The sequence below is a fragment of the Aulonocara sp. 'chitande type north' Nkhata Bay genome, linkage group LG13, assembly GCF_057382095.1.
Source record: "Aulonocara sp. 'chitande type north' Nkhata Bay isolate Kocher_YH1m ecotype deep benthic linkage group LG13, A_spYH_male_GT1.1, whole genome shotgun sequence".
NCBI classification, from domain to species: Eukaryota; Metazoa; Chordata; class Actinopteri; order Cichliformes; family Cichlidae; genus Aulonocara; species Aulonocara sp. 'chitande type north' Nkhata Bay.
Window position 1 is genome coordinate 19632306 of NC_141356.1, and position 27814 is coordinate 19660119.

The 27814-nt window shown below is 41.3% G+C and overlaps 1 protein-coding gene across 6 annotated transcripts in view; it reads right to left on the bottom strand.

Annotated features, from left to right (window-relative positions):
* camkmt (calmodulin-lysine N-methyltransferase) overlaps positions 1-27814 on the bottom strand; it is a 119200-nt gene that overhangs the window by 23655 nt on the left and 67731 nt on the right. For all 6 annotated transcript variants that reach the window (XM_086259060.1, XM_086259057.1, XM_086259059.1 and 3 more), the window contains 5 exons: positions 11696-11756; positions 10347-10398; positions 7768-7831; positions 3959-4025; positions 1316-1390 (listed from right to left, as the gene is read on the bottom strand). In XM_086259060.1, the coding sequence (XP_086115186.1) occupies positions 1316-1390; positions 3959-4025; positions 7768-7831; positions 10347-10398; positions 11696-11756 (319 nt within the window). The remainder of the gene's footprint in view (positions 1-1315; positions 1391-3958; positions 4026-7767; positions 7832-10346; positions 10399-11695; positions 11757-27814) is intronic.

Sequence of the window (27814 nt, forward strand, 5' to 3'; positions counted from 1 at the left end):
ACCTCCTTTTGTTTTTTTGTTAATGCTACTGTCTCCCAACCATACATTCTGCACTCTGGGTTTGCATTGCCCCTATCAGACATAAGCTGAAATGTCAAACAGACAGTATTCTGAATGTTCATAATCACAGGATAGTATCATCAGCCTATGTCAGCAGTGCCCCGCCCCTTCTAAACAGCCCGCTGTATTTTCTTCTCTGGGCATCTTTTGGCTTCACTGAATTTTATTTAGGCCAAATTCTCTGTCAATTTTATAATCACCTTCCACACCGGATATCTGGTTGAAAGTTTTCTGGAACAACAAAGTTCAAAAGTCCTAAAGTTTCATCTTGAGGATTCATTTAACCACTAGAAGACGTTGGGTTGCCACTGCGACAGGTACAGCATACGTGTTATCTCCTGACAGATTCTACTTCATTGCCAACATACATTAAGTAGCGAAGTGTTTTAGCGGAAAGTTTCACAGCGACTCAAAGAAGCCTTGACACTCCAAATGACAGTTAGCTTTTTTTTTTTAAATTCTTCTTGCGTATGTATGAACTGGTACACACAATGCTTTTCTACTCTGTTTGAGCACTCAGAGCACTGTCTTACTCATTCACCCATCCTCACACACATTAATTCAAACACTTGATTTTCTAGGCCACAATACTTTTAGCAAAAATTCACATATTCACACATACCAGTGGATGCGTTGGAGGCAAATCGGGTTGAAGTTTTTGACAACCTGAAAACAGAACCCTGCGGCCCAGTTTCCTCTAAGAACACCTGGATTACAGTATCTTACTGGGTTATTATGGAACACCAGCTTGAAGCAGAAAAAAAAGATGTGGTTCCCGATTTGTCTGAAGCTCTAGATTTCAGTGACCGATGGGCTAATTGTTATGTTTATGTTGCTCTATCTCTCCATTTCCATCTCCATTTCTGCTCCTCCCTCCATCCACCCTCAACTCTTTCTCTATCTTACCGAGTCTCCTTCCTTGTCAAAATGCAATTATTTGCAATTTGCCTAAGTCATCCATTTGCTGGGACACCAAGCAGAAAACGAGGCAATTTGGTGTAAAATGGAGGCAGGCGGGTGTCTGAGCATATGCATGTATGTGTGAATGTGAGTGTGTGGACAAGGCAGGGGAAGGTCCAGGCGCTGGTGGGGGGCCATGTAAAGACTGTCACACAGAAGTGAAAATTAATGTCATGAACGCACACACAGATCGTGTATATGTACTGGCTGTGTGTGTGTGTGTGTGTGTGTGTGTGTGTGTGTGTGTGTGTGTGTGTGTGTGTGTGTGTGTGTGTGTGTGTGTGTGTATACCTACCAGTCTGCACACATGATGAAATCAAAGTGACCCTCCAGTGCAGAAATATCCATCTCACAGTCCCACCTTACTACCCTGTAACACACACATAAAAGAGAGACTAAAGTTGAGTATCTGAAGGGAAGGTGACAGAAGACAACCAGTACTGATAAAACACTACACCAAGCAAAAGCCTCTTTTTTCCCCTTTTTCTTCCCTCACTGCTCCCTTTAGAGCTTCTTGCTCTCTGACAGGTCTCTTACTGACCCCCACTGTTTTTCTGCTTCAGAGGAGACCTGGAGAAAGCATCAGGAAGGGAAGACATGTCACCTGTGAGGTAAAGAGAGGTGACTTCTGACATGACACTTGACATTTATACCATGTGAACACACACATGCACCCTTAAAGGCCACCTCTATAGAGGTTTCCAGTCAACATCCACACTCTCCTCTTTCTTGCTCGATAGATACGATGACTGACAAAGTGCAGTGACACCAAATGGTTTTCACCTTACACAACGTATGCTACTCAACCCTATTCACACTAGAAAAAAAACACTATACATTTGAAGATACATACGATTGGATGAGCTGTTGTTTGAAACGGGGAGAGCTTATACCCCCATGGCTCTATGCAGTATGTAGTAATTTAATGTATTCATCTGCAGGTTCTCCTCAAAAAGTAATCATCACAGTTCGAAACTAGAACAACAGTACCTTAAGTGCTATACAATTGAGGGTTACTAATAAAAAGGTATCAGCTTCTAACCTGGAATAAAATGTCAGTAATTTTCATCCACAATTCTTGTGACATCTTTAGCTAAAATCACTGCCTGTAGTCAGTGTTCTGATGGTCAAGCCAGGAAGGTCATCCTGTTTCTTTGTGAACTTTGGTTTGTTGGGATTCAGGGATTGTGGCACCACAATCACCGGTCATTAATTATGTTGTCGTCTTGATTTAGCTGGACTCATACATCTGCAAGGGATTAAGATAGATATTTCACTGATAATTGCTTATCTAGTCCCAATTTGTATGTACTTTTTTAAATTAATTTTTGGTATTAATGAGGAACCTTGTCCAGTACTTTACATATTAATGTTGCCATACACATTAAACATGTTCTCAAATCAGATTTCAAGTGTAATGCCCCCCACTCCAGCCACTTCTGATATTTTGAAGAATTTGGACTAAAACTTCTCTAGGCTCCAGCTCAGTTTCAAGGCAAAACCAGTAGATGATGCCATTGGTTGATAGTGACAGATATTAACGTATATCTGTGTGTTTATGGCACTGATAGATTTTAATAATAATAATAATCTATATAGCGCTTTTCGGGGCCCTCAAAGCGCTTTACAATTCCACTATTCATTCACTCTCACATTCACACACTGGTGGAGGCAGCTACAGTTGTAGCCACAGCTGCCCTGGGGCAGACTGACAGAAGCGAGGCTGCCATATCGCGCCATCGGCCCCTCTGACCACCACCAGTAGGCAACGGGTGAAGTGTCTTGCCCAAGGACACAACGACCGAGACTGTCCAAGCCGGGGCTCAAACCGGCAACCTTCCGGTTACAAGACGAACTGCCAACTCTTGAGCCACGATTGCCCTAACATAAATATCACATTTTTCATGTTTTAATAGAGTAAAATTCTTGCTGTTTATGCAGGTTGAGGGTTCTGTGGTCTCTGGTTTGCCAGGTTTCCAGCCTCAGTCATCAGGCTGTGGTATCTGACTTTGCATTTCAATAATTACTTTCTCAATTACTGGCCACTGCTATGAGCCTAACTGCATTGATGTTTAAGTTTTTGTTGTCGGTTACCAGAGTTAGATATGCCATTTCTTTCATGCTCCAGTTTGCCTTTGAGATTGTATAAAGACTGTGCTGATACCGTGTACCGTTAGAGGAGCTCCGTTTTTCTCTCCATCTCTTCTTCCACACCATTTTCCCTTCCTCTTATTCACACTGTCAGGCAGATTGGGGGATTATTAATTAGGCATTATTAACACTCAGTAAACAAAACATTAGGCCCCGCTAGAAACACAATCTCAAATCACAGCAGGCGGTCCCAACACACACGCACACATATGCGTGGATGTGCGCACACCATCACACGACATGCCCCTCCCCATCCATCCCCTTGTACAATCGCATCGTGCCCTTCGCCCTCTCTTGCAGCGCAGAGATGACAGCAGGCATAATCTGAAAAGAAAACAATCAAAGTAATGTAGCCTAATTATACGTTTACTTTTTCACTCCATCTTCCACTCAACGCGAGACAGCGAAAGAGAGAGAAGAGGTAGGGGACCAAAATCGTCAGTCAATGGAAAAAAAGCCTTTTTAAGGCAGGGACAACAATTAACTACGTTTTAGCCCGTCCTTGCATATGAGGTGTGAGTCTGTGTGTGTGTGCGCGCGTGTGCAATGGAAAGTTATCTCATTGGTTTCCGGATGAGAAACCCCTATCAAAGAGGGTCTTTTTCTTTGATGATCCCACAAGCGTGTGCATATACATATTTTGCACTTAAAGAACGGGTATTACAGTATGTAACTAACCATTTCATATAAACATTTTTTAAGTGGCATATTTATTGAAGATAAAATTCTGAGATTCACACAATAAAATGGCATTAAAGTGCCAAGGCAAGTAAAAAAATGGTCTTACCTGGAAGATACATATGTTGAGCCAAACTTTCCAGCTTGCCTGTTTTTCTCAACCAGCCCTCGAACATCTGGCGTGCCACAGTCAAGGATTGATGAAGCATACAAGATTCAATCTCTGGACATACAATTCAATAAAAAAACTAAAATAAATAAAAGAAAGATGCTAAGAGTAGATCAGGGAGAAAGGAAAAAGTCAAAGGGTGTGTGCTAAATCACTGCAATTAGGACATAAATACATATTGAAACATGAGCAGAACTGAAATATTTGTATCCATGAAATTAATTGTTCAAGATAGTGTACAGTGCAGTTTTTCGATAGAAATTTCTGGTGTAAAAACTTCTGTTGGATTTTATTTAATACTTTTATCAGAATATATTTTTTTAGAAATAGAAGTTTCAAGTCAGACTTCAATTCTATGTATTTTGCTTCCAAGGAGCCAAACCTTCTTGTAGTTTTGTGGTGGTCTTGAGTAGTAGTTCTCCAGGCTTTCTGAAGGTCCTTTATTTGTGTGTGTGACTTTGATTGTTAAGCCATTTTAACACTGACCTATGAATCATTCAAGCAAAAAAGGCACCTAACTCAAAGCATAAACCCATGTTGTGCCTACACATAATAGATAACTTAGCATAGAACCAACTTTAAGTTCTATCTTTAGGCTTGTCATTGGCTGGACAGAGTGGAAAAAATGCAGCAAACATACAAAGAAGAGCTTTGAATGTCCTACAAGAGACCTGGAGAACTTTTCCTAAAGACCAAAGAAATTAGAAAAGAGATTTTCTAAGAAAGTTGGAGGTGTGTTGAAGAATAAAAGTTGTCATACCAAATACTGACTTTTAAGTTCATTAGAACTTTATAAACTCTTTTTTTAAATGCAAACGTGGGAAGTCTGTTAAAAATGCAAAATTCAAAGATTTAAACTACTGGTGACGATCCACTTAAAGATATTAAGGTTTTTGGAAATGTACAAAGCCAAAAGCCAAAGAGGTGCATCAGGAATGATAAACTCTAAGACCCTTTTTAGGTAAAACCACATATGGTAGGCATCTACATGGAGAAAGCTTCAGTGAGCAGAGATCATCTCCAGGGAAAGAGAGCCAGTCTACGGAAGCAGATCACAGCAGCCTCTAGCTAGATCAATGGGAAGGCTTTTAACCACAGATACAAAACTCACACTGTCCTTCTCATATGCATGCACACACACACGCACCAAGACACACAAAGGCTGGGTGATTGATGTCAAGTTGTCTATTAATACACTGGCTTGTGGAGTTGCAAAGCAATTCAATTAGGATTTCCTTGTCTTTAAAGCCTGCAAAGACTTGAGACAAATCCAATCGACAAAGACAGAGAGCACCGAGCGAGGAAGAGAGAGAAAGACAGAGAGAGAGCAGGGATGGATGAGAAGCTGATGCACGGATTGATAGCTGGAGAGTCAATTCAAAATCAAAGACCTCTCCTGGACACGGATTCACAATAATATGTAGGTTAGCATGAACACAAAACACACATACTGGACACCTGTGCATGAGTGTGCTATGCATAGGGATGAAAGGGCAAAGAGCAGAGCAGCTTACTGTAATCTCATCACCAGCACACCACAAGAGGAGAGGTCAGCACACACACACACACCAGTTGAAATCACACGCACGCACGCACGCACGCACGCACGCACACACACACACATAAAAAGGAAAAAGTTGAAGAGCGAGATTTGAGTATTATTGAACATTAAAGTGGAAGAATATTTGCTCCCATCACTAGAAGCAGACAAGCAGCAGCCAATGACATGCATCAATCATTCTTAATGGAACATTTCCATTGATTTTCAGCATGAGTATTCAAGGTCAGAGCAACAGAGGCTCTCCACTCTATAGTCGGTGTGTATTTGTGTATCTTTCTGCACTATAAATGAGGTCAACAACTTCTAAGAAAAAACGGAAAATCTATTCTCAAGATATATCTAAATGTCATCAGTTCACATTTCGTTCTTGCATATCTTCTCATCTATTTCACTGCATAAAACTGAACCCTATCACAATTCCTTATCGTTTTCTATTCTAACACTAGCGGCACAATAATGCCATGTGAGATAAACAGTAGCCATTAGCACAAGGCTAAGACCAACAGCTTCCTTTACAAGAGGAAATACCACACAGTGCCTGCGGTATGTGAATGGGCCAATTTGGCTGAGCCCAGAACAAATTATGTATTTTTCTCAACCCCCCTTTCTCTTTCAGTGTATGTTCGATCCATTCTCGGTATGATTTCACTTACAATTCTCTCTATGTGTTTGTTCTGTGAAACAAAGCTGCCGGTCAATGGTGCATTGTTTGTGTGCCCAAGTGTGTGTATGTGTGTGTGTGCGTGTGCGTGTGCTTTACAGGCTCCAAAATGTTATTGTTTGGTCTTATTGTGATCACTAACGGAGCATTGTAGCTGGCTGGGACAGAGATATTGTAAGCAGAGCTAAATATGGCCATATCGGTCAATGGGGAAGAAATGTGTATTTATATTTCCTGCTTTTGTGAAACAACTGCAGCGAGTCAGAGCTTCTTTTTGTCTGTGTAGTTGCTCGGCGAATAAAGCAAGATCTGAGAGGATGGGAGAAAAATGACAGGAATGATGAAAGGAGATGGAAGAAAAGAGGCAAAACAAGGGGCTACAAAGGAGATTAGACAGGGAGAAGTGTAAATATAGAGTAGAAAAGAAGAGCAAGACGGTTTGCAAACTGACAGAGTTGATCAATAACCCACTCAGTGAACAAATGTTGCCAAAAAACTCACCTAAAGATTTGTCCTAAAAACGTAATTATAGGCCTAAATCTTAACCAAACACACACACGCACACACAAAAAACATTTTTAACAAACCTTGATTGTTCTTGCTTCTAAAATGCTCATCAAGCCCTAACCCTAGCCTTAGCATTAGATGAAGTCTTAAACAAATTCTGACAGGATGGCAATTACTGTGCTCTTAACTTGGTATTGTAGGCAGTTAGGATTGGTAGATGCCATTTTGAGCAGTAGTGCTGGGTATTTGTCACTGTGGGTGCCCCATCTGCTGCGTTTGCCTAAAGATAAAAGAGGTAGATGGCTATTCTTCCACACTACAATCCAATCTTTGATTTCAAGGCTGGAACATGAAGGATATGACACGCTCGCTCGAAAAAGTCACTTCGTAGCTATAGCAGTGCCAGTGAAAAAGTCTTGATCACACAGCATGGAAGAAAATAAAATACTAGAATATTTCATTAGCATTAATGACAGCTTAGATTGCAGCATGCTAATTAGAATGTTTTCAGCTTTTAATTGTCAGTAACAACTGGTGCAGTGGTTTAAGCAGAAACTTTGTGATTAGGATATCTGTATTTAATTGACTACAGTTATGTAATTGGCGTATATATACACGTAGCTGCTAGTTTAGTAGGTGCACCAATCATTGTGGAAGCTGTTTTAGAATTGTTGACTATACTGCCTTAAATACAGAAGCATTTCTGTTTTGCTTACAGAATTTTTCAATCTGTGGATTTGTTTTTTTAATTACACAATTGTCAAATTGTCCGAGAATTGATGTTTTAAATATATGAAAGTCTCCCATATCATGTAATCTACAGCATATCATGTAGATTTATCACATTACATCAATAAATGGGAATGGGAAGGGAAACTGTGTACTTAAAACCCATCAGGAAAATAAAAAAAGAATTCACAGAAGTATGATTGCAGATAAATAAATATGAGGTAGAGGAACGAGGCCGAGATGAAGAGATAGACGTTAAGAGAAGGCGAGGGGAGGACGATGTAAGGATACTCTGAATGGACTTCTCATTCCCATCTGATAGCAGGACTTCCGTCACGTCAGCACAAATGGCAACCTGAGAAACAGAGAGATAGGGAAGAGACAGAGAAATGAAACAACATGGAACAAAAGAACAAAACCAAAAGCACTCTTAGATGTCGCAAACATCTGAACACACAGACACACAATAATGACATAACCATATCTACAAAGCTTCACTCTTGCAGCCCAGCCCTCCCCGCCCTTTCTCTCCATTGCTCCCTCTCCTCGCTGCCATTTCACTCTCTATCTTCACCCCATTTTTATGTCTGCATTATTTTAATCATTCAATCAAATCAGTCAATACTTTTATCATTGTGGCTAGCGGTGGGGGCTGCTATCTTGCTATCACTCTGTTCAGTAATTGCATTGTGACAGGGGATGATGGCAAGCGCAGAGCCTTTTCATTTGACGCTGGGTGTTTATCAGGCCGAGCCATCACTCCGTTTGCCGCTGTCACTCTGCACTCGGCTCGCCAGGCCTGCCTGATGCCCTTCATATAACTTTGCAGTGTAGACTGCGAGAGGCGAAGAGAAAAGAGATGGAGGGAGACGAGAGAATGAAAAGAAAGCTTTTGCGCTGCGCTGCGTCGCGTCGCGTCGCGTGTCTCTGCATGAGGGAGATATAGATAGTGAGGTGTGTGCTTTACTATAACCTCATCTTTCACATTCTCTTTTCATTGCAAATGCTTTTATTATATCGGTGGGTGTGTGTCAGGCTGTCTATTTCTGTTAAGGAGTGTGTATGTGCATATACACACAGGTGAGTGTAACTGCAAGTAGTTATTGTGGTGGTATGCATATAAATCCTAAGATTGAAATGGCAAAAAGAAGCTGTATGATGTAGTAGACCAAAGATTTTCTGAAACAGAACACACGACACATGTTGACCCTGAAGGTTGTGTGAGAGGGTCACAGCGTGCTGTGTGTCCCACCATCTGCTCAGACAGAGGATGGCACCTCAGGCTCAACTAGTGCATTGAACTGAAAGACGGAACCCAACCTGACAGTTCATGAGCAGCATCCTACCACCCGCTGTCACCACCGTACCACACATGAACGGTATGTACTGCTTTTGGAGGAATATATTCTGCCATCCAGTGTGCTGAACATGTGAAGTGAAGGTATCCTGTAGCATAATAACAAGGATCTTCATCTAAACAAAGGCTGTTACCCACCAATTAACCTGACATCCAGTCAAAAATCTTGCACATTTTAACAGTAAAAAAAAAGAGTTTACTTTGTTTTATGTACTAAATGAAGTGCATCTAATTAGTAAAATACAGTATTCATACGTTTTTCTCATAAACCAAATATGTAAACCTGTCCAATGAAAGCGCAACCTAATGCAGAGTCTAGGATTATAAGATGTACGTTTCTCCTGTTGTATATGTAAACATATTGTTGCTTTTGGCATTTTTGGCATTTTAATCTAGAGCAAAATAATTATAAAGAAAGTAAACTGAAAACAAAGGAGGGGGAAAAAAATCAGTGCTCACATGGACAACATGTGGTGAATGTGGTGTCAGTGACGGATGAAAGAGGGACGAGGAGAAGGAGAGGTGTGAAGGAAGGATTCCATCTCAAGCCACCAATGTCAAAACATGGTGTATTGACTGGCAAGAGATAAAACCCAGCTTTCAAACACACACACACACGCACACATAGAATGGCACCTAACAGATCGATGGGACGCTGACGCCTGCTATGTGGAGAAGCCCTTAAGGCCCTTGCTAATAAACCCTATGGCTGACAGACTGCAGCACACCTGCAGTGTGTGTGTGTGTGTGCGTGTGTGTGTGTGTGAGTGTTTGTAAATACCTGAGTTGCAGTTGGAATGAATATTTTTGCTGACATGCAAAATGAAATTGTATATATCATGCTGAAATTATCCAGTTATCATAATGTTTTCACAACATTCACATCGTCTTTGTCAAATTCATAAACTTCACAATTCTCCATGTAACATAAACTATGTTAGTTGAGCTACATAAATGCATTTTCAGTTGCAGTGGGTTTATTTTTTTTAAATAAATATGTAAGATTTGGAATTTCTTTTTTTAGGGTGCTGGGCAAACTGCATCAGTCTAGCATGTTTTCGACTGTGGGAGAAACCCTGAACAAGCACAGGAAGGACATGCAAACTTCACATGAAATGCAAAATACCTCTATAGTCTGGTACTGAATAACATTTTGAATGAAATTTATAAATTTTTCTAACTGCTGAGTCCTCCTAAATGACAGTGTGGACATACTGTGGAGATGTTCAGGCAGTTGGGCGCTAAACATAAGCAGAAGCTGTTTTATTAACTCTGAACAGTAGTGCTTAACTTAATTAACATCATCTAAGTAGAGAGTTTGTATGCATATACCTGTAAAGGTACACACAGATATACAAACACAGACAGATGCCCACAAGCAGTAAATGATAGTGTCTGAATAGGTATGGATACTCCGTGCACATGCTGTGTGTGTATTGATCGGTGAGGGTTGGTTTCATTAGGCAAGCCAAGCTATTTCTCTCACAGAAATATCTGTGTGTATCTCACTTACCATGAGCCCACCAAGGCAAGTCATACCTCCTCCTAACTCACACACTGCACCCCTGAGAGACAGATGAAAAAAGAGAGAGACGAGTTGGAGTGAGATTCACTTTGCTGAGCCAAACCAGCAGTTTAGTACTAAAACACACACTTGAGTTCATACTGTACAGTAGATGCACACAGATGTAGATACACACTCGCGCACACACGCATACTATCATACAAACACTAGAACACACACACACGGGAAACACAGCAGGGTAAGAAATATCAATTCAACCATCAACCTGAAAGCTGAATATTGAACACTGAGAAGCACAAGCTCAATCAGCGGGAAATCTGAGGAATACACACACACACATCCACACCAGACACCCAGAGTCCTGTAGCTCGGATGCTCACTCAACCCCTCTTTCCATCCTCTTCCTCCTTTCATCTCCCTTCCCCTCCATCTCAACCACTGTCCTCTTTCATCCCTCCCTGCCTCGCTTGCTGACCTTCACTTCGCTGCTCTGATCAATACCCCTCTCTTCCTTGCCTCCCGCCTCTTGAATGTTAAAACAGGAAATCAAAGGGTGACGTTCCACCTTGAGTGGAAATCAAAAGTGCCTGGGTGCTTTTCAGCCCTGTGCCACAGGGCAGGCCGATGCTCAGCAGACAAGAGCAGGGGAAAGAGCAGCACAGAACAACAGATTTGCACAGAAAGGTCCAAACATTTACTGCAGGTGTAAGTCTGATTTACATTTGAGTGACTTTCAGAAAGCCCGTGTTTCAGACTGATTTTCTGCCAATTAAATTTATGAACTTGTAAAACTCTGCACTGTTAAAAGGTCAATTAAAATATTACTTAAATCTCAAAGTAGAACAACAGAAATATTCTGGTGTATTAAATGTGTTACCCTTCCCACTTCTACTTTACTTTCCTCCACCTTCCTGGAAGTGATTTGTAATTTCAATTTTCTCTGAAGAGTAGACACATTTTAAAGTCAGATTTCTATTATTTCTCTATTGTAGCTTAACAACCTGTCAGTGCAAAAAAGAAAGTATTGCTTTCCAAAATGTTTCAGAGAAAGAATGATGGTGCTCTTTTTGTTTCATTATCATAAAACAGCTTCCTGTCATAAGTGGGGTATTCATGTAGAAAAATATGGTTGAAAGTAGGGAGTTATATATGCTGCAGAAGATCTTTCTGAATACCTCACTTCTTTACAATAAAATAAAAATGAACGTTTAAGTTGTAAATATTTTACTGATGTCATACTACAGAACTTATAACTGCTGTTAGCTTTTGTGCATTTGGGGAAACAGGTGAGTTGTTTGTCGATGAAGTGAGTAGATCTAAAGAGAGGAAAAACTCACTTGAACATGTGACGTTTCTGCAGACAGTAATGCGCCATCACCTCTTCAGATGGCCACACACCTATATCAGAGAGAGACCAAGACAGAGCATGTTATTTACAACGCCTGACTGGTGTTACATGTTACAAACGTCTATCTTGCATATCTACAGTGATAAAACGCTTTGATATCTTTACCAAAACATTAAAAGAAATGAATATTGATACATAAAACCCAAAAAAAACAATGAGTGTTCAGTGAAACATAATTGGATGCATTGTTTTTTTTCTCCAGTCTCTGTTCATTTGCTTCTCTTGTGCTTTCCACCTTGCCTGTGATCCAAGGCTTCTCTGTCTGTTTGTCTGTCTCCACGTCTGTCCTATCCTAAATCCTTGCCACACACTCTCTCTCATTGGGCACTGTGTATGCAAGTGTGTGTGCCTGAATGTGCGCGTATGTGTATGTGACAGGGGGTCCAGTGGGTGATAATCACAGCGTGCAGGCCTGTCTGGCTTATCACCTACTGTCAGCCCTTCTTCTTCTGCCGTGCATGTAACGCACACTAAAACGTGCACACTTGCATCCTCTGTACCGTTCCCCCTCTCTCTCAGCATACACATATATACCCGGTGACAAATACACACATCTTGGCAGTAGAAGAAGTAAACATTCATTTGAATAAAACTTCAGCTTTTTGCTTCTGGCTTTGAACAAGAAGGTTCGCCTTGGTGCTGTCTGTGTGTATTTGTGGGCACATGTGAATTTGTGTGTATGAGCGTGTGCTTGTGTGTTTGCGTGCGCAGATTTGTATGAGGGAGTTGTTTAAAATAGAGAATGAGGGGATATAGAATGAGTTTCAGAAAGCAAGCAAGCGAGGGATACAGAGATAGAAAATGAGCGAGGTAACGAGAGAAAACTGGGGAGGGGAGGAACGGAGGAGGAGGAGAGAGAAAAGGTGGTAGTCGATATAATAAGCGGCTTACAGGCGGTCTCTGTTCACCTCATGGGGTAGACATCACTGCTCTCTCGCTCTCCCTCTCTATGGCTACCTCTCTCACCCGCTCTCGCTCTAACTCTCTCTCTTTCCTCTCGCTCCGGTCTGCCAAGATTAGCTCAAGCAAGCAGGATTTAATAATGCCTATTGATAAAATGTCCAAATATTCCTTTCCCCCATTAAAAAAAGGGAAAAAAACACGCTTTCTACATCTCTCACACACACACACACACACACACACACACACACACACACACACATAAAAATACAATGACAGCCAGAGTAGCTACACTTCTAGAAAGTGTCAAGACATTCAAGGCTGAAATACGGTGACATTTTAAATTTCATCTGTTACTCCCCTTTACTCAGGAGCTGGCCACACAGTATGGAAAACTTTATGCTGTCAGGCAACACGCTGGTCAGTGGCACAAAGGTAGAGCAATGCTGGAGCTCGTCATGCAAGTAACTGTTATGTGACATTTTCTTATTATTAATCTAGTTTTACTCTTAAAAGTTAAAATTGTGTTAGCCATCATTAATTTAGATAACAAATAATTTACTCAAGAAGCTGAGTAGGTTTACTCAAACAGCAGTGGAAGAAAAATGTATGATAAAATTTTCAGTTCAGTTCAATTCTATTTTACTTATATAGCATCAAATCACAACAACAGTCACCTCAAGGGTCTATATAGGGTTTGCAACAATCAGACAACCCCTTGTGAGCGAGAACGTGGTGACAGTGGGAAGAAAAAACTCCCTTTTAACAGGAAGAAACCTCCAGAATAACCAGGATCAAGAAGGGGCAATCATCTGTTGTGACCGGTGGGAGGAAGACAGGGCAAAAGACACACTGTGGAAGAGAGTCAGAGATTTATAATAACTAATGCAGAGTGGTGTTGATAAAAGGTGCGTGAAGAGTGCTTTATGGGAAGACCCCAGCAGCCTGGGCCTATTGCAGCATAACTAAGGAAGGATTCAGAGTCAGCTGATCCAGCCCCAATTATTTGCTTTATCAAAAAGCCGTTTTAAGCCTAATCTTAAAAGCAGAGAGATTGTCTATCTCCTGAATCCAAACTGGGAGCCGGTTCCACAGCTCACAGTTTTTCATACGATAAACAATTTTGTACCATATTGTGAGTGTTTTCAGCATGAGGACATTGTATGTGACATAAACTGCAGCTCCAGGCTGTGCCAATAAAGAAAAGGGTCAGCTAGAGCAACGATGAAGCTCATTGTGGGTTTATCTTTGCAAGGAATTTGGTTAAAATAACACACTGTAAAATATATATACACATTATACTGGATATTGTCTGTCTTCAGAAGCATCGCAGTTCTCCCTTCAACTTTGATCCTTTTCTTTCTGATTGTATGCTCACATTATATTTTATAGCATGAGAACCCAGACCTTAGCCCCGTCAAATAACAGTTTAGCCCCTTCCCTTTATGTCAACAGATGACACTTGACATAAAGGGTCAACCAGAACATCTTGAGCAGATGAACAGTAGAGGGTGGTAATGTAACATTAAAGTGGGTATGTGCTACTAAAAGCAGAAGTAAAAATTAGGCTCTTCACACTTTCATCAGCTGCTGGCTTCTGATCATGTACACAAATCATGACAAATCTTTCCACCGTAAAAGACTATGTGTCACTTTTCTATATAGAAAATAACACCAGTCAACAGAGTATCTAAGAGTTCAGTTCAATCACAATAATGTAAAATCCCCACTTCCATCACTTTTATTGAGCCAGTCCTGTAACTGTTGCCCACACTCCCTCACACAACAAAGTCTATTCATACAAGGTTATGTGCATATGTACTGCAAAAGTGCGCACACATGTTTGTGAGAGTAAGACACCACTGGGTAATACAGCTTTGTAAAGCAATATGTGACTCTGATGGTTAATCCCCAACTCCAATAACATTAATAGCCCAAGGTGATAAGAACTATATGTGCTTGCATGTGTGATAAGTATGTGGCATCTGTTTTTGTGTGTGTGCCTCCTAGGTCGAGGTGCACTGTAGGAAATGAAGGGATCAAGAGCAGAGAACAGATTACTCTTCCTACTCAGGATAATGAAATTATTTCCCACCTTCAATTACTAGATGAAGTAAGAAAGCAGTCCAGGTGTGTGTATGTGTGTGTGTGTGTGTGTGTGTGTGTGTGTGTGTGTGTGTGTGTGTGTGTGTGTGTGTGTGTGTGTGTGTGTGTCTAATATATTTATCAGTCCCAGGAACTAAACCTTGTCACTACTATTATCCTGAAAACCATATGTGTGGCTACGGGACTGTGTGTTTGGCACGATCATTGTTAACTCTGTAAGATGTCATGTGGTCACTCAGGTTAATATAAAGCATTTTTCTCATCTAAAAACTCTGTGCATATATGAAATTTGCAGAGGGGAATTTCCAATTTTACTTCTATATATCATTGAAGTGTTCCTGCTGAGTTTCTTTTATTTTTCTTGTTGTTCTCCATACAGTTGCTCATTTTTGTTTGTTAAGCTACTTAACACTGACCTATCAATCGTTCAAGCATAATAAAGACACATAACTCATTGGATGACCCAACACTGTGTCTATACATAACAGACAAAGACAATTCTTAATTCAGTTGGATCTTTAAGCTCTATGTTAATAGTAGTTGGTTTTTATGAGAGGCAAATGGAACAGAAATGTTCCCATTTCTTTAGTTGAATCTATGAAAAATGTTGTTTGGCAGGCATAAATGAGCATTTCTGCACCAATAAGGAGATTGCCAAAGAGTTATTAGCTAGAATATCTCTGCTATCTCCGCTTGGTGCACAGCATGTCCTTAAAAAAAAAACTAAGGAAATTGAACTAAGGAGGACAAAAGCAGAAGCGACAACCCTGAAAAACTATCTATAGCAGATGAACGATATTTGAAAGTTATGTCTCTGAAATTGGAAAGAATCCAGCAAAGCAAAACTTGAGAAATGTTTCTAAGCCTTCAGTTGATCTATTGTTCACCAGAGTAAGTGAGGCTGTCAATTAGCTTAAGGAATTCTTAACGAATGAAATGAGAACTGGGTTGGAAAACAGTGGGAACATGTTGTGTGGAGTGATGAATCCAAGTATGAAATCTTTGGTTCAAATCGTGTTCCAAATGTATGGCGGATGTTGGGAGAGCGGTACAACCAGTGTCTACAGCCATGTACAAAACACAGTGGAGGCTTTGTCATGGTTTGGGGCTTTCTGGCAATTCAGCCAGTGGTGTTGGGGATCTTGTGAATATTAGTGGAACTATGAATACAGGAAAGTACATTTAGATTTCGATCCATCATGCAACCCCATCTGGAAAGTATCTGATTGACAATAGCTTCATTTTTCAGCATGGCAGCGATCACAAACACTCTGCCGGTACAGTAAAAACATACAATGCAATACTATCAGTCATGATTTAGCCTCCCAGAGCCTAGACCTCAACATTATTGATATCTTGATATAAAACAGAACAAAAGGAAGCCAACATCCAAAGAAGAGCTTTAAATGTCATTCACGAAGCACAGAGGAGTATTCCTGGTGACTTCTTTTTTTTTTTTTTTTTTTTTTTTTTTTTTTGCCTGTCCCGTTTGGCTCTTTTGCCATCAGAATTGTTGTCTAAAGGCAAAGAAAGATGCCCAACGGATTTACTTTACCAAATTGACCATCCCAGCCTTGCCGTAATGGTCCATTTGATTCACCTTTTATTGTTTATTTTATTTTCACTTACTGAATACGGGACAGACTTGACTGGGGGAAAGAAGGGGAGAAAGAAAGAGGGAAAGAGAAACAGCTGAGAAGAGGGACGGGGGAGAAGGGCAAAAGACAAAAACCAACAGAACGGGCAGAGAAAAAAAATGCATATATCAATCACCTGGATCACCTGCTGAGAAAGAAAAAAGAAAACAAGCAGAAGAGAACAAGAGTAATAGAATAAACAACATCACAATGATATATGGGAATATGACAGTAAATACTAAATATTAAACATTATTGTGCAGCACATAAGATCAACAGAACACAGTGTGCTTTGAGGTAGGAGCCAAAAAGGGTGTAGTTTGTGGGTGTGATCACCCGTGTGTACACCTGTGAGCATGGACGCGCTTGTTTTTTGTTTTTTAAAAGGTTCCTTCATGTAATAATCTGCTAGAGGGTGTGGGGGGGCCACAGCCCCGTCCTTCAGGGCATGAAGCAGGTATGGAGGAGATCAAAACTCCAGACATCCAGAGGCCCCCAGAACACAAGAGACCAAGGAAGACCAACAGAGGGGCAGCTGCGCCACTGTCCCAGAAAGAGCTGAGGAGAGTCCCAGATGAGGGCTCACCCAGCAGCCGCGGAGCAGAAGCCAGGGGGAGTTGCAGTGACGCGCCCGTGAGCTCCGCCGGCAGCCAGCCGCGCCTGAGTGACCGAGCCCCAGGCCGAGAGGCCGGGGGCACCCCACCTCCGAAGTGGCCCGAGCGAGCCCCAGGCTCCAGGCCCCGATAAGCGGCCGCCAAGGAGTGAGCCGGTGTGTACCTGGACGCCCACCCCCGGACACAAAGAGCCACCAACGCACCGATGTCCGAGGGGGACCGCCACTGGCAGGGGAAGTGGTGGTAGGGGGAGATAGGCCTCCAAACCTTGGAGAGCCTGAGATGTCCCCAGAGAGGTGGCGCCTGACACCCAACCTGACATATAGACACAGACATACAGGCACACACAGATACAAACATCCATTCCCACCCTCATGCTCTCATATGCACTTACTCCACACTCAACCAACGTGGAGACAGACATCCTGGTGACTTCTTAAAGAAATCACAAGACATTTTGCCAGCTGTTTTGAAGAATATGGGTTATTATAACAAAAATTGCCTTTCAAGCTCATTAGAACTGCAAGAACTCTATATACTGCATTTCTATATATTTTTGAACATGTTTCAATAGAAACATGTTCAAATTACTGGAACAATTTCCTATTTTCCTAGAAAAATCGAAATGGGGGTTCATGACTTTTGCACAGTCCTGCATCCCAGAACACAGCAGTTTGTTTAAGATTACATTTATAATGTAATTATATAGCCACCAAATGTACACCACCAAAGCCAGAAATACATATTTTCAATGAAGAAAACATAACATGCAAAAATGCGTTGGATAAAAACATTTTTGTAGTTTTTAACTTTTCTTAAAACGTTGGCCAAAGACATGCTTGATTGCAAACATAACCCTATGGACCCTTTATAAAATAAAATATTCACCACGTTAATATTCCATGAGGTGAAGGTCCTGCTGAAATGTTAGTTTCTACAATGCACTGAATCTAATGTATATCAGCACTGTCTTCATTTGTTTTCATTCTGGTGACCACTAACTGACCCCAGTTACTACACAACTTACGGCAGCGCTAATCTGGCTTCAGTCAGTAATCACACGCACAGGGATAGAATTATCCATCTATCCTGCTGTTTTCTTGGTGCTGCCTTTCCAGGTGGCAGCAGTCTAGGAAAGGTAACCTGGTAACCCAGGTACCCTTTCCCTGCCTGTGTCCTCTGCATCTTCTTGAGGTATTTTGAGGCCAGGAAACTTAGCTAAAGGGTTATTTCAAGTATCTCAAAGGGGATCCAGGTATTATCATCTAACTAAGCCAAGATAAGCTAACAGTACTTGAGACGAGGCTTTTACTCTGTTCTCAATACCAAGAATTAATTAAACACTGCCGGAACACTTTCATTTGAAAGATAACAAGATCTGCTTAAGTTAGCTGGTGCTGAAAACAATCTAAACTGCTGCTTTTCAGACTGTGTAAACATTCACTCAAGTTCATTCATTCAAGTCAAGCTCTTTGCAGTTAGTTGGGTTTTCAGTCATCTCTTCTTTTAGCATGATAAAGGTCAGTTTAGTTATAAGACAACCAACCTAATCATATACTGGTGTGTGTGCAAGGGGCTGTATATTTGTCTTTGCAACACTGGAGTGTGATGAGATATGAGGGACTGGTAAACAGTTTTCCTTAACAAGCAGAAATTTAGCTTGCTTTCCTTTCACTCAAGGAAATAAAATGTTTGTTTTCACATTTCTTTCATCTGCCACTGCCGGGTTTCCTGCTGAGGACAGAATACTCCTGTATAGGACTATCAAGAGGATAGCATGAGTAAAAGATGAAATAAAGGGAAAACAGGAGGATGCATAAGAAGAAGATGATGAATGGAGTTGAGAGGGATGTGTTGGGAAAATGAGGAGTGTAAAAGAGCAGTGACATGAACTGGGTAGGAAGAAATATGAAGAAGTGATGGATATGGGGTTAGAAAGTCAGGTCATAAAGCATCTGTTGAGTAATGACAGAACGCGACACAAGTAAGGAAAATGAAGAAGTGATGAAGAGGCGGAAAAGTGCAACACAGAGAAAGAGAGGTATGGGAATGAGAAAGGGCATAGGAGGGAGAGAGGTAAGAAAGAGAGGAATGGATGATGAAAAAAATAGACTCTGGGCAGGGGGTGGTGGAGGTGTCAAGATGGGGGTTAAGTGGGCCATGATTTTGCTTTGTGCACGCACACACTACTACATACTGATACACACACCTCTCTGTTACTCTCTTATACACACAAGCAGACACACACACACACACAGTGTCTTTCTCTCCCCTCAGGCCTAGTATGTCTTCAGACTCTGTGGCTCTCTGGTGGTGATCTGTCTCCACATTAAGCGAAGCCTCAGATAATTCCTAAGCCTCCTCCATGGCCGATCCAATAAGGGATAAGGCTCTCGGCTGGCCATGATCAACTGACAATCTGTCCTCTCACATGGCCACTTTAGTGAAGGCCAGGATTACCCCAGCCAGCATAGGCAGGGTAAACACAGTTCATAAGACCACATAGCTGTGTGCATGTATGCTCTCTGTTTGTGTGGGTGAAAGAGAGAATCAGAGAGAGGGTGAAAGTAAAATGGTTAAGAAAGCCAGAAACAGACCAACAAAGATTCTTCACAACGATGCAAGCATTTGTGAGTATGGGTGCTTCTGTCTGTGCATGGCATCACCCTGAGGCACAGGTGACCTGCTTCTAGTTCGTTTTATCAGCTGTGGATTAACAAAATCACACACACACACATACATATATATTGTATGTAGTGAGTAGTACCTCATACAAAAATTTAATTACTTTTTAAATAATATGTGTGTGAATGGGTGGATGACTGGATGTGTAAAGCGCTTTGGGGTCCTTTGGGACTAGTAAAGTGCTATACAAATACAGGCCATTTACCATTTACCATATACTATAGTATATTTTATATATATCAGAATCAGAATCAGAATCAGAATACTTTATTGATCCCTGGGGGAAATTATTTTTGTTACAGTGCTCCATTTTAAACCAACATTAAGACAAGACAGACAATACGCTAACTAAGAATAGTACAATATATACATATATATACATACATACATACATAAGTCACTTATAAATAAATATTTGGAAAAGAAACATGTGTAGTTGTAGCAGCAAACAGTGTGTTAAGTGGATGCGTTGTACAGGGAGATGGCCACAGGCAGGAATGATTTCCTGTGTCGTTCAGTGGTGCTTTTCGGTAATCTCAGTCTCTCACTGAACGAGCTCCTGTGACTGACCAACATGTCATGGAGTGGGTGGGAGGTGTTATCCAACATTGTCTTTATCTTGGACAGCATCCGCCTCTCCGACACCACCTTGAGGGAGTCCAGCTCCATCCCCACAACATTGCTGGCCTTACGGATCAGTTTATTAAGTCTGTTGGCATCTGCGACCCTCAGCCTGCTCCCCCAGCATGCAACAGCATAGAGGATCGCACTGGCCACAACAGACTCATAGAAAATCCTCAGCATTTTCTGGCAGATGTTGAAGGACCTCAGTCGCCTCAAAAAATAGAGACGACTCTGGCCCTTCCTGTAAAGTGCTGTGGTGTTTTTAGCCCAGTCCAGTTTATTGTCAATGTGTACTCCAAGGTATTTATAGTCCTCCACAATGTCAACACTGACCCCCTGGATTGAAACAGGGGTCAAGTGTTTCCTGGTCTTCCTGAAGTCCACGATCAGTTCCTTGGTCTTTGCCACGTTGAGCTGCAGATGATTCTGCTCACACCACGTGACAAAGGAGTCGACCACAGCCCGGTACTCTGTCTCATCATCCCTGCTGATGCATCCAACCACCGCAGAGTCATCAGAAAACTTCTGAAGATGGCAGGTCTCTGTGCAGTGGCTGAAGTCTGTGGTGTAGAGGGTGAAGAGGAAGGGGGAGAGGACAGTCCCCTGTGGTGCCCCTGTGTTGCTAATCACCTTGTCAGACACACACTGTTGCCACCATACATCCACTATTGACAAAAAGACAGCTATTTAAAAAAAGAAAAAGTTATATTCACAGTGTGCAGACTTTCACTCCTCATAAACAGTTTGTTAATCAAGACTTTGATTCATTCTAGCCTCATAATCTCTCTATGCTCTCCTTTTCTTTCTATCTCAACCCCCAAAACCTCCCTCAGCCTGATTCTCATAGAGATCTCTTCCTGTTAAAAGGGAGTTCTTCCTCCCCACCGATACCAAGTGCTCGCTCACAGGGTATCTTATTGACTGGGTTATATCTAACATTGTAAGATCTTAGCCTTGCTTTATAAAGTGCGTCAAAACCACTTTTATTGTGAATTGCTAGTTTATAAATAAAACCGAATGAATTTGATTAAATAGTAGTTTGTGGAGTATTAGGTTTCTTCTGCTTATTGTGTTTTTAGTGATGTGTTTTTTCTTACTAGGAGGTCTAACTGAAGAGAGCAGGTTATGTTGACATTGCAATAGTACAATTCTAGTTATATATGACATATATCCTAGTAATGAAAAGAAAACTGCAATCAGTTTAAAACATTATAAAGACCCTTTAACCTTATGAGTCTTCAATAAATCTTTAAAGTAAGCTGCATATCAACAGGGATAAAGACCAAAAAGAACAAATGTAACTATTTTATTTTCTAGAATTTTACTAAGCAAAAAAAGCACAATGATTTATGCCCTTTAGACCTTCATCCCCTGACAAATTAGATTAGATACTGCTTTATAAAGGCTTGAGCTATTATTAGCAATGTGTTAATATTAATAGCAATTACAAAATGATCATTCTGCCTTGCTGGTATGGTAAATACACATGCTGTGAATAGGCAGTTTAGATAGCCTATTCGCCTTTCACCAGAAGAGCCAGGCGGTGTGTGATAAGCATCGACATTCTAGCCAACAGAGTCCGCCTTGGAGACACTCCTGATCCCTTTTTCCATTGGAAAAGGCTCATTTTAGCATGCACTCACACACACACTGACACACCAGCACATGCACACAAACATGCACTCGCACACACACTTGAAGGACTGTGCAGAGCTTCGATAAGCGTGGCCTCTCTCTCAATCTCTCTCTTTCTCTCTCCCTCTCTCTCTCTGAGTAAACATCGTTTTGGATTAGGCAGAGTATAATGAGAGCAGGGGGCTATCTGCCCACCACGCCTGAATTGTGGCCCCCCGCTCCTCTCTGAGGGGGCCGGTACCAATCTTTACTCTGCTATTTATCCCCCTCCTCTGATAGCTTACTTATCTGCAGCAAAATGCCAGGGCTGACTGCCTGTCTAACTGCTCCAATACTGTAACTGCCTGCACAGTTCTCTGCCCGCCGTGCGTTTGTCTTCAAGTCTGCAAAAGCATTAAGACAAACGCATGTCTACATCTCATTTTATCTCTCCTCTACCTGTCTATCAGTATTTGTGTCAACATGAAAGATTCTTTTCTTGAACCTTGATATCATAGAGCAGAGCCTCAGCGTACAGCAGGGGTTCTCAAAGATTTGATGAGTGAGTGCCAATTTAGAGAGAAGGCCACACAGGAAAAATGTAGACATCAAACACCTTTTTCTTAGTGTCTGTAATGTGTCTGCTCTAAGGATGGGTGTTTATGTTACTCATTATAATAATTTTTGTACCGGTAATATATATTTTTCTAACCCAGTAGACACATAGAGATTAACCAAGTAATTATTATTTTAGATTTACCTCATTATTGTATTGTATTATAGTAAGTATAGCACTTTAGCAATTGCCAGCTTCAATTATAAAGCCCAGGAGACGATGACACATGATGAACAAGTGTACCTATAAGTTGTTGCATAAACTAAGTCTGTGCAACTTTTAAAGTTTAGGTACTCTTGCTTATCTTTATAGCTTTAACTATCACAAAAGCAGTGGGCCTTTTATTTTTTATTTTACTAAGCTCATGCCATTCAAGGAAGCATTCTACATTCCGCATCCATGCTGAATTTAAACTTTAAAACTTTTTCAAGTCCAACTTTTGCTTTCTTTTCTAGAGGATCGTTCTACTTGGTGAGAAAAGAGCTGGACCAAGAAGCCAAGCTGAGCTGTTGGATGTAGCGTGTTTTCTTTTCGGATTCAATTGTTGAATGAATGTAACAGTGCGCTACAGTTGGAGTGAAAGAAAATGCACCAAGCTTGACAACAACATCGTGAACTGGCTTCCTTCACCACCTATCCCATCATGGCTTGCACTTCTTGTGGACAGTGAATAGAAGAGAATGTGCACTTGATGAAATTACATGTGATGTGCAGGCATTGTGAGCAAAGGAACCAAGAGAAAGTTGGGCTTACAGGAGAGGAGTTGAATGAAGTATATCTATATCTGAAAAAGAAATAGACGGAGAGTGAGAGAGATACAGCAGCAGAGAATTACAGTGAGGGGGGAACAATCAAGTGGATGCAATGTGGCAAGAGACAGGAGGAGACAGAAACAAAGAGGGGGTCTGACATGTGGCTAATAGACATATCAGCACTGAGGTGTTGGGTTTAGCTGGCAGACGAGAGCTTTGCAGAGCTTCATTCATTGATTAGCATACGGAAAGTGGCATAGGGCCATGTGACAACCCTAGATTATGCAGTGCGCGGGCACACACACACACACACACACACACACACGCACACAAAGTGAAGATTGCCATAGATTGCATCTCTCTTCTTCCTTGGAGAAAGGCAAGGATGTCAAATTACAGGGTGTCACCTGCACCAAGCTATCTACTTTCTTGAATGTTAATGTATAAACAATTAGGACAAGAAAAAAAAGTGGGGAAGAAAGAAAGAACGAAAGACTTGTTCTTTTCAATAAGAAACATGCAGTGATAACCAACTAACCACAATTATACAGTGATATAATTAATATCAGTGTATTTCTTTATTCTACTGTCCTTAAATCACATAAACTTCCCTCTCCCTATCAGATTAGCTCCACCTCCAAATGTCCTGATGGAAGACAAAAACCAACGAAAATCCAACATTTTTTCAGTTTCCGTTTACCTTCTGTGTCTCTCATGTCCTTTTCTAGTCTGTTTTTTTTTTCAGTACTTGAGTAGCATGTTATATGAATGTAATTTTAAGATCAATAACACTGAATTTCATTCCCATCTTAGTGCGATAAAGAACACTGCAACACTTCCAGGACAATTGATATTAAGATCTGCAATTTAAATAAGATTATTAAACTTGAGCAGACAGCAACCATCAGCTTCTGTCTGAGCCTGACCAGACTTCATACTGAAGATCTAGTGAAGAGAGCAGAGTCACCAACTACAACACAGGCACCGGTCTTCAGTGAGGCGACGTCCAGACCTGAAGGAGATACATCACAGACACAACCAGGAGAAATCTCGTTGCTTTGTTGTTCCTTTGTTTTGTTTTTTAAATATCTACATGGTTAAACATTCGTGAATACATCCCCCCAGGTTCTAACTAGTTCTGACTTCTACTTCAACATCTGAGGTATCCAAGTAAGAACATTCAACATGCGCCTTTTTAATCTTCCCTCTCAATCCATTCGTCTGACAAGACTTCCCTAAAATGAAATTCAAGTTGAAGGGTATGCATCTGGAGGAAATCCAGATGAATTGCAAATTCATCTCATCCAAGTAAAAGAACAATTTAAAAATAGCAACAGTGCCAGAGGCTCTTTAGAAGTGCACAAGGAGATGCCCCTTAACCTGACAACAAAACCGCGACGTTAAGAATCAACTGTTTGCCGATATAAGAAAACAGTGAAAACTGAGTTTTTATGAATTTATGAATCAAAAGTCCCCAACCAAAAGATATTCTGTTTCCAACGACGCAGAGCAAAGAAATACAGCAAATTATCTCATTTGCATACTAATTTTCTGATGATCAACAAATCAATTAGTTAAGTCTTCACAACTGACAACTGAGCTTCATCTGCTGTCAACCATCAAAAGCTCCACAGCCACAACTATTATTTCTACCTTGAAGCTGAGATTGCTTCAGTCAGTGAACACCTTACTGATAATGCTTTTATAACACTTGAAGAAATGCTATTACATTTTTATATTTCACTTTTTCTGTCATGGTTGTCTCACTAAACTCACTAATATTCTCTTCCGCAGACTTTTTTGATATGGTAAAATGGTAAATGGCCTGTATTTATATAGCGCTTTTCTAGTCCCTTAGGACCCCAAAGCGCTTTACATATCCAGTCATCCACCCATTCACACACACATTCACACACTGGTGATGGCAAGCTACATTGTAGCCACAGCCACCCTGGGGCGCACTGACAGAGGCGAGGCTGCCGGACACTGGCGCCACCGGGCCCTCTGACCACCACCAGTAGGCAACGGGTGAAGTGTCTTGCCCAAGGACACAACGACCGAGACTGTCCAAGCCGGGGCTCGAACCGGCAACCTTCCGATTATAAGGCGAACGCCCAACTCTTGAGCCACGATCGCCCCTCAAGACCTTCTCTTCCAGTTATACATAAAAAAGACAGACAGGAAATTATAACCTGAATTCCTACACCCACTCCACCACAAGTCAGTATGAGATAAGTAGGAATATAGCAGAGTGTGTATAATTTTCGATGAAAACATGTCTGCACTTAAGGATGGGGTTTTTTTCTACTTCTGTGAGCTCATCAGCGTAGGAGAGAGGAGGCCATGGGCTGTACACCAAAAAGACAGCAAAATTCAGAGAGAGGCAACTGACAAGAGGATAAAAAGATATATTCAGGAAGAGTTAGAGAGATGTGGAGTGGGTGAGGGGAAGAAGGGGGGGGGGGTAGATATCCAGGGGTCTGCCCAACAACTGCACTGATGCTTTAAACATGAGACCTAGATTTTCTATCTCAGTGAAGAGGTGCCGAAGGAAAAAGAGAGGAGATGGATGAAGACATAATAAAAGGGAGGTTATAAGAACCAAAAGGAAGGGTGAAGGAGGTAAACACGGAGAGGCAGATCTGTTTAAGACTGAATGACAGCGATGCTGGGGGGTAAAATTGTCAAATTGACTGTGGCTTTGTTTTAACTGTGTAAGTAGAATGCTCTTACTGTGGCAAACCAGGTATCACATATGCAAGTATTATCCAAACAACACCTGTAGTAACTACAGGCAATATACACCTCCATGCATGTGAAGCTGCAACTAAAGATTATCCTGGTAATATCTTTTTTAAAATAACATTTTTTAAAAGTTGGATCAAATTTCCACAATCCAAAAACATCTGTTTCACTCACTCACTAAAATTGCACATGTATGGCATCTTCCTTGAAAAGCTACATTAATTGCCCAGTCTTACCACACTTTTTGGTTATATTTGGTTGTTGTACTCACCTGTCAAAAAGATGACAGCTGTGTATCAGTGTATCAGTTGATAAAAACTAACACAGGAGCAGTATTTTGTGCTTTAAGTCTGGATGAGGGTAGGAGGTGCTACAGAAAATACAGTAACTGTATGTGTTTTAGCCTCTTTAAAAACTAACTGCCCGCCAAGGTGCTTCCAGTCCAGGACGAGCCAGCACCAAGCTGACCAAACTAAACCGCCCTTATTCAGTGTGATTATCTGTGAGTTTTCTTTTTTCTATTAGACATTAATAACTTAAAAAATTGCAAGTATTTCTACCACTGCTTTAGCACAAAATCCACAGAAATCTTATTGACTTTGATCCCACTTTACTCTCTTCTCTGCTCCCTTCCTGTCTCTTAGTCTCAGTCCAGTCACTGAAAAAATATTAGAAAGATGAAAAGCAAAGCAAAGTAGTGACTGTGAACTGAATGTGCAGATGAGTCAAACGGGTGTGAGCAGCATTGACTGATAGGAGGTGAGATGGAGGTAGAGTGTTAATTTGGGAGGTTCATAAGAGGAAGACGAACCCCTGGGCTCTATGTCACACTCTCTCTCTCTCTCTCTCTCTCTCTCAAGAGAAATAAATTGCTGTGCAACAAACTCACCATGAGAGGCAGGCAAGTGTATGCATAGTGTGTGATACAGCGGTGCCTGTGTGTATTTCCAACTGAGTTAGTGTCCGCGTGTGCGAGCACTTTCGTGTGTGTGTGTGTGTGTGTGTGATGGGCTGCCTGAAGGCTCCCTGTGTGCAGGCGTTTCATTGGAGAGGCAGATGAACGGGGCAGATATCCTGGGGCGGCCTGGCAGTGGCCAGAGCTTTATCTGAGCTGAAACGATTTTAGCACTCCGTTTTGGAGCACTAACCCAGGAGCAATGTCAGCCCCTCCTGCTCCTCTTTCTTCTCCCTGCCCTCTTCTCCTCCATGCCTTTTTCTCTTTGGCAATTTCTTCTCTTTCCTCCTACTTATTTTTTCTTCTCTCGTTTTCTATCACTGGCTGGATATTGGGTTGTAGATTTTAAGAAAAGATACTTTTTCATTCAGTTAATTTCAGATTAGTTTGTTCTTCGGTACATTTTTGAACAGAGGGAAAGAAAGAGCAATAAAGAAACAGGTCAGAGACTAAAACAAGTCAAGTCAGAAGCCCAAACTACGGGGAACATTAAAAAGTTTTGTCTGTGATCCCCTTCAGTGGTGTGTCATTGTGCATTTCCTGCTACGACACCAATTAAGCTGGCTCTCTGGCTTCAACTCAGACATCAAACAGCAATCTTTAGTGAAATCACACAAACCAAAGAGCAGAACGTCACAATTTTATTGACATTGTGCACATGGATTCATTCCCCCAGATCAGCCAGATTTTAGTGGAGTGTTGCTGTAAGGGGGAAAGTTACTAAACCGAACTGAACTGCAGTGAGCACCATTATGTACTCATTAACAACATGTAATAATTGCAAGAGTTTATTCGGTCAC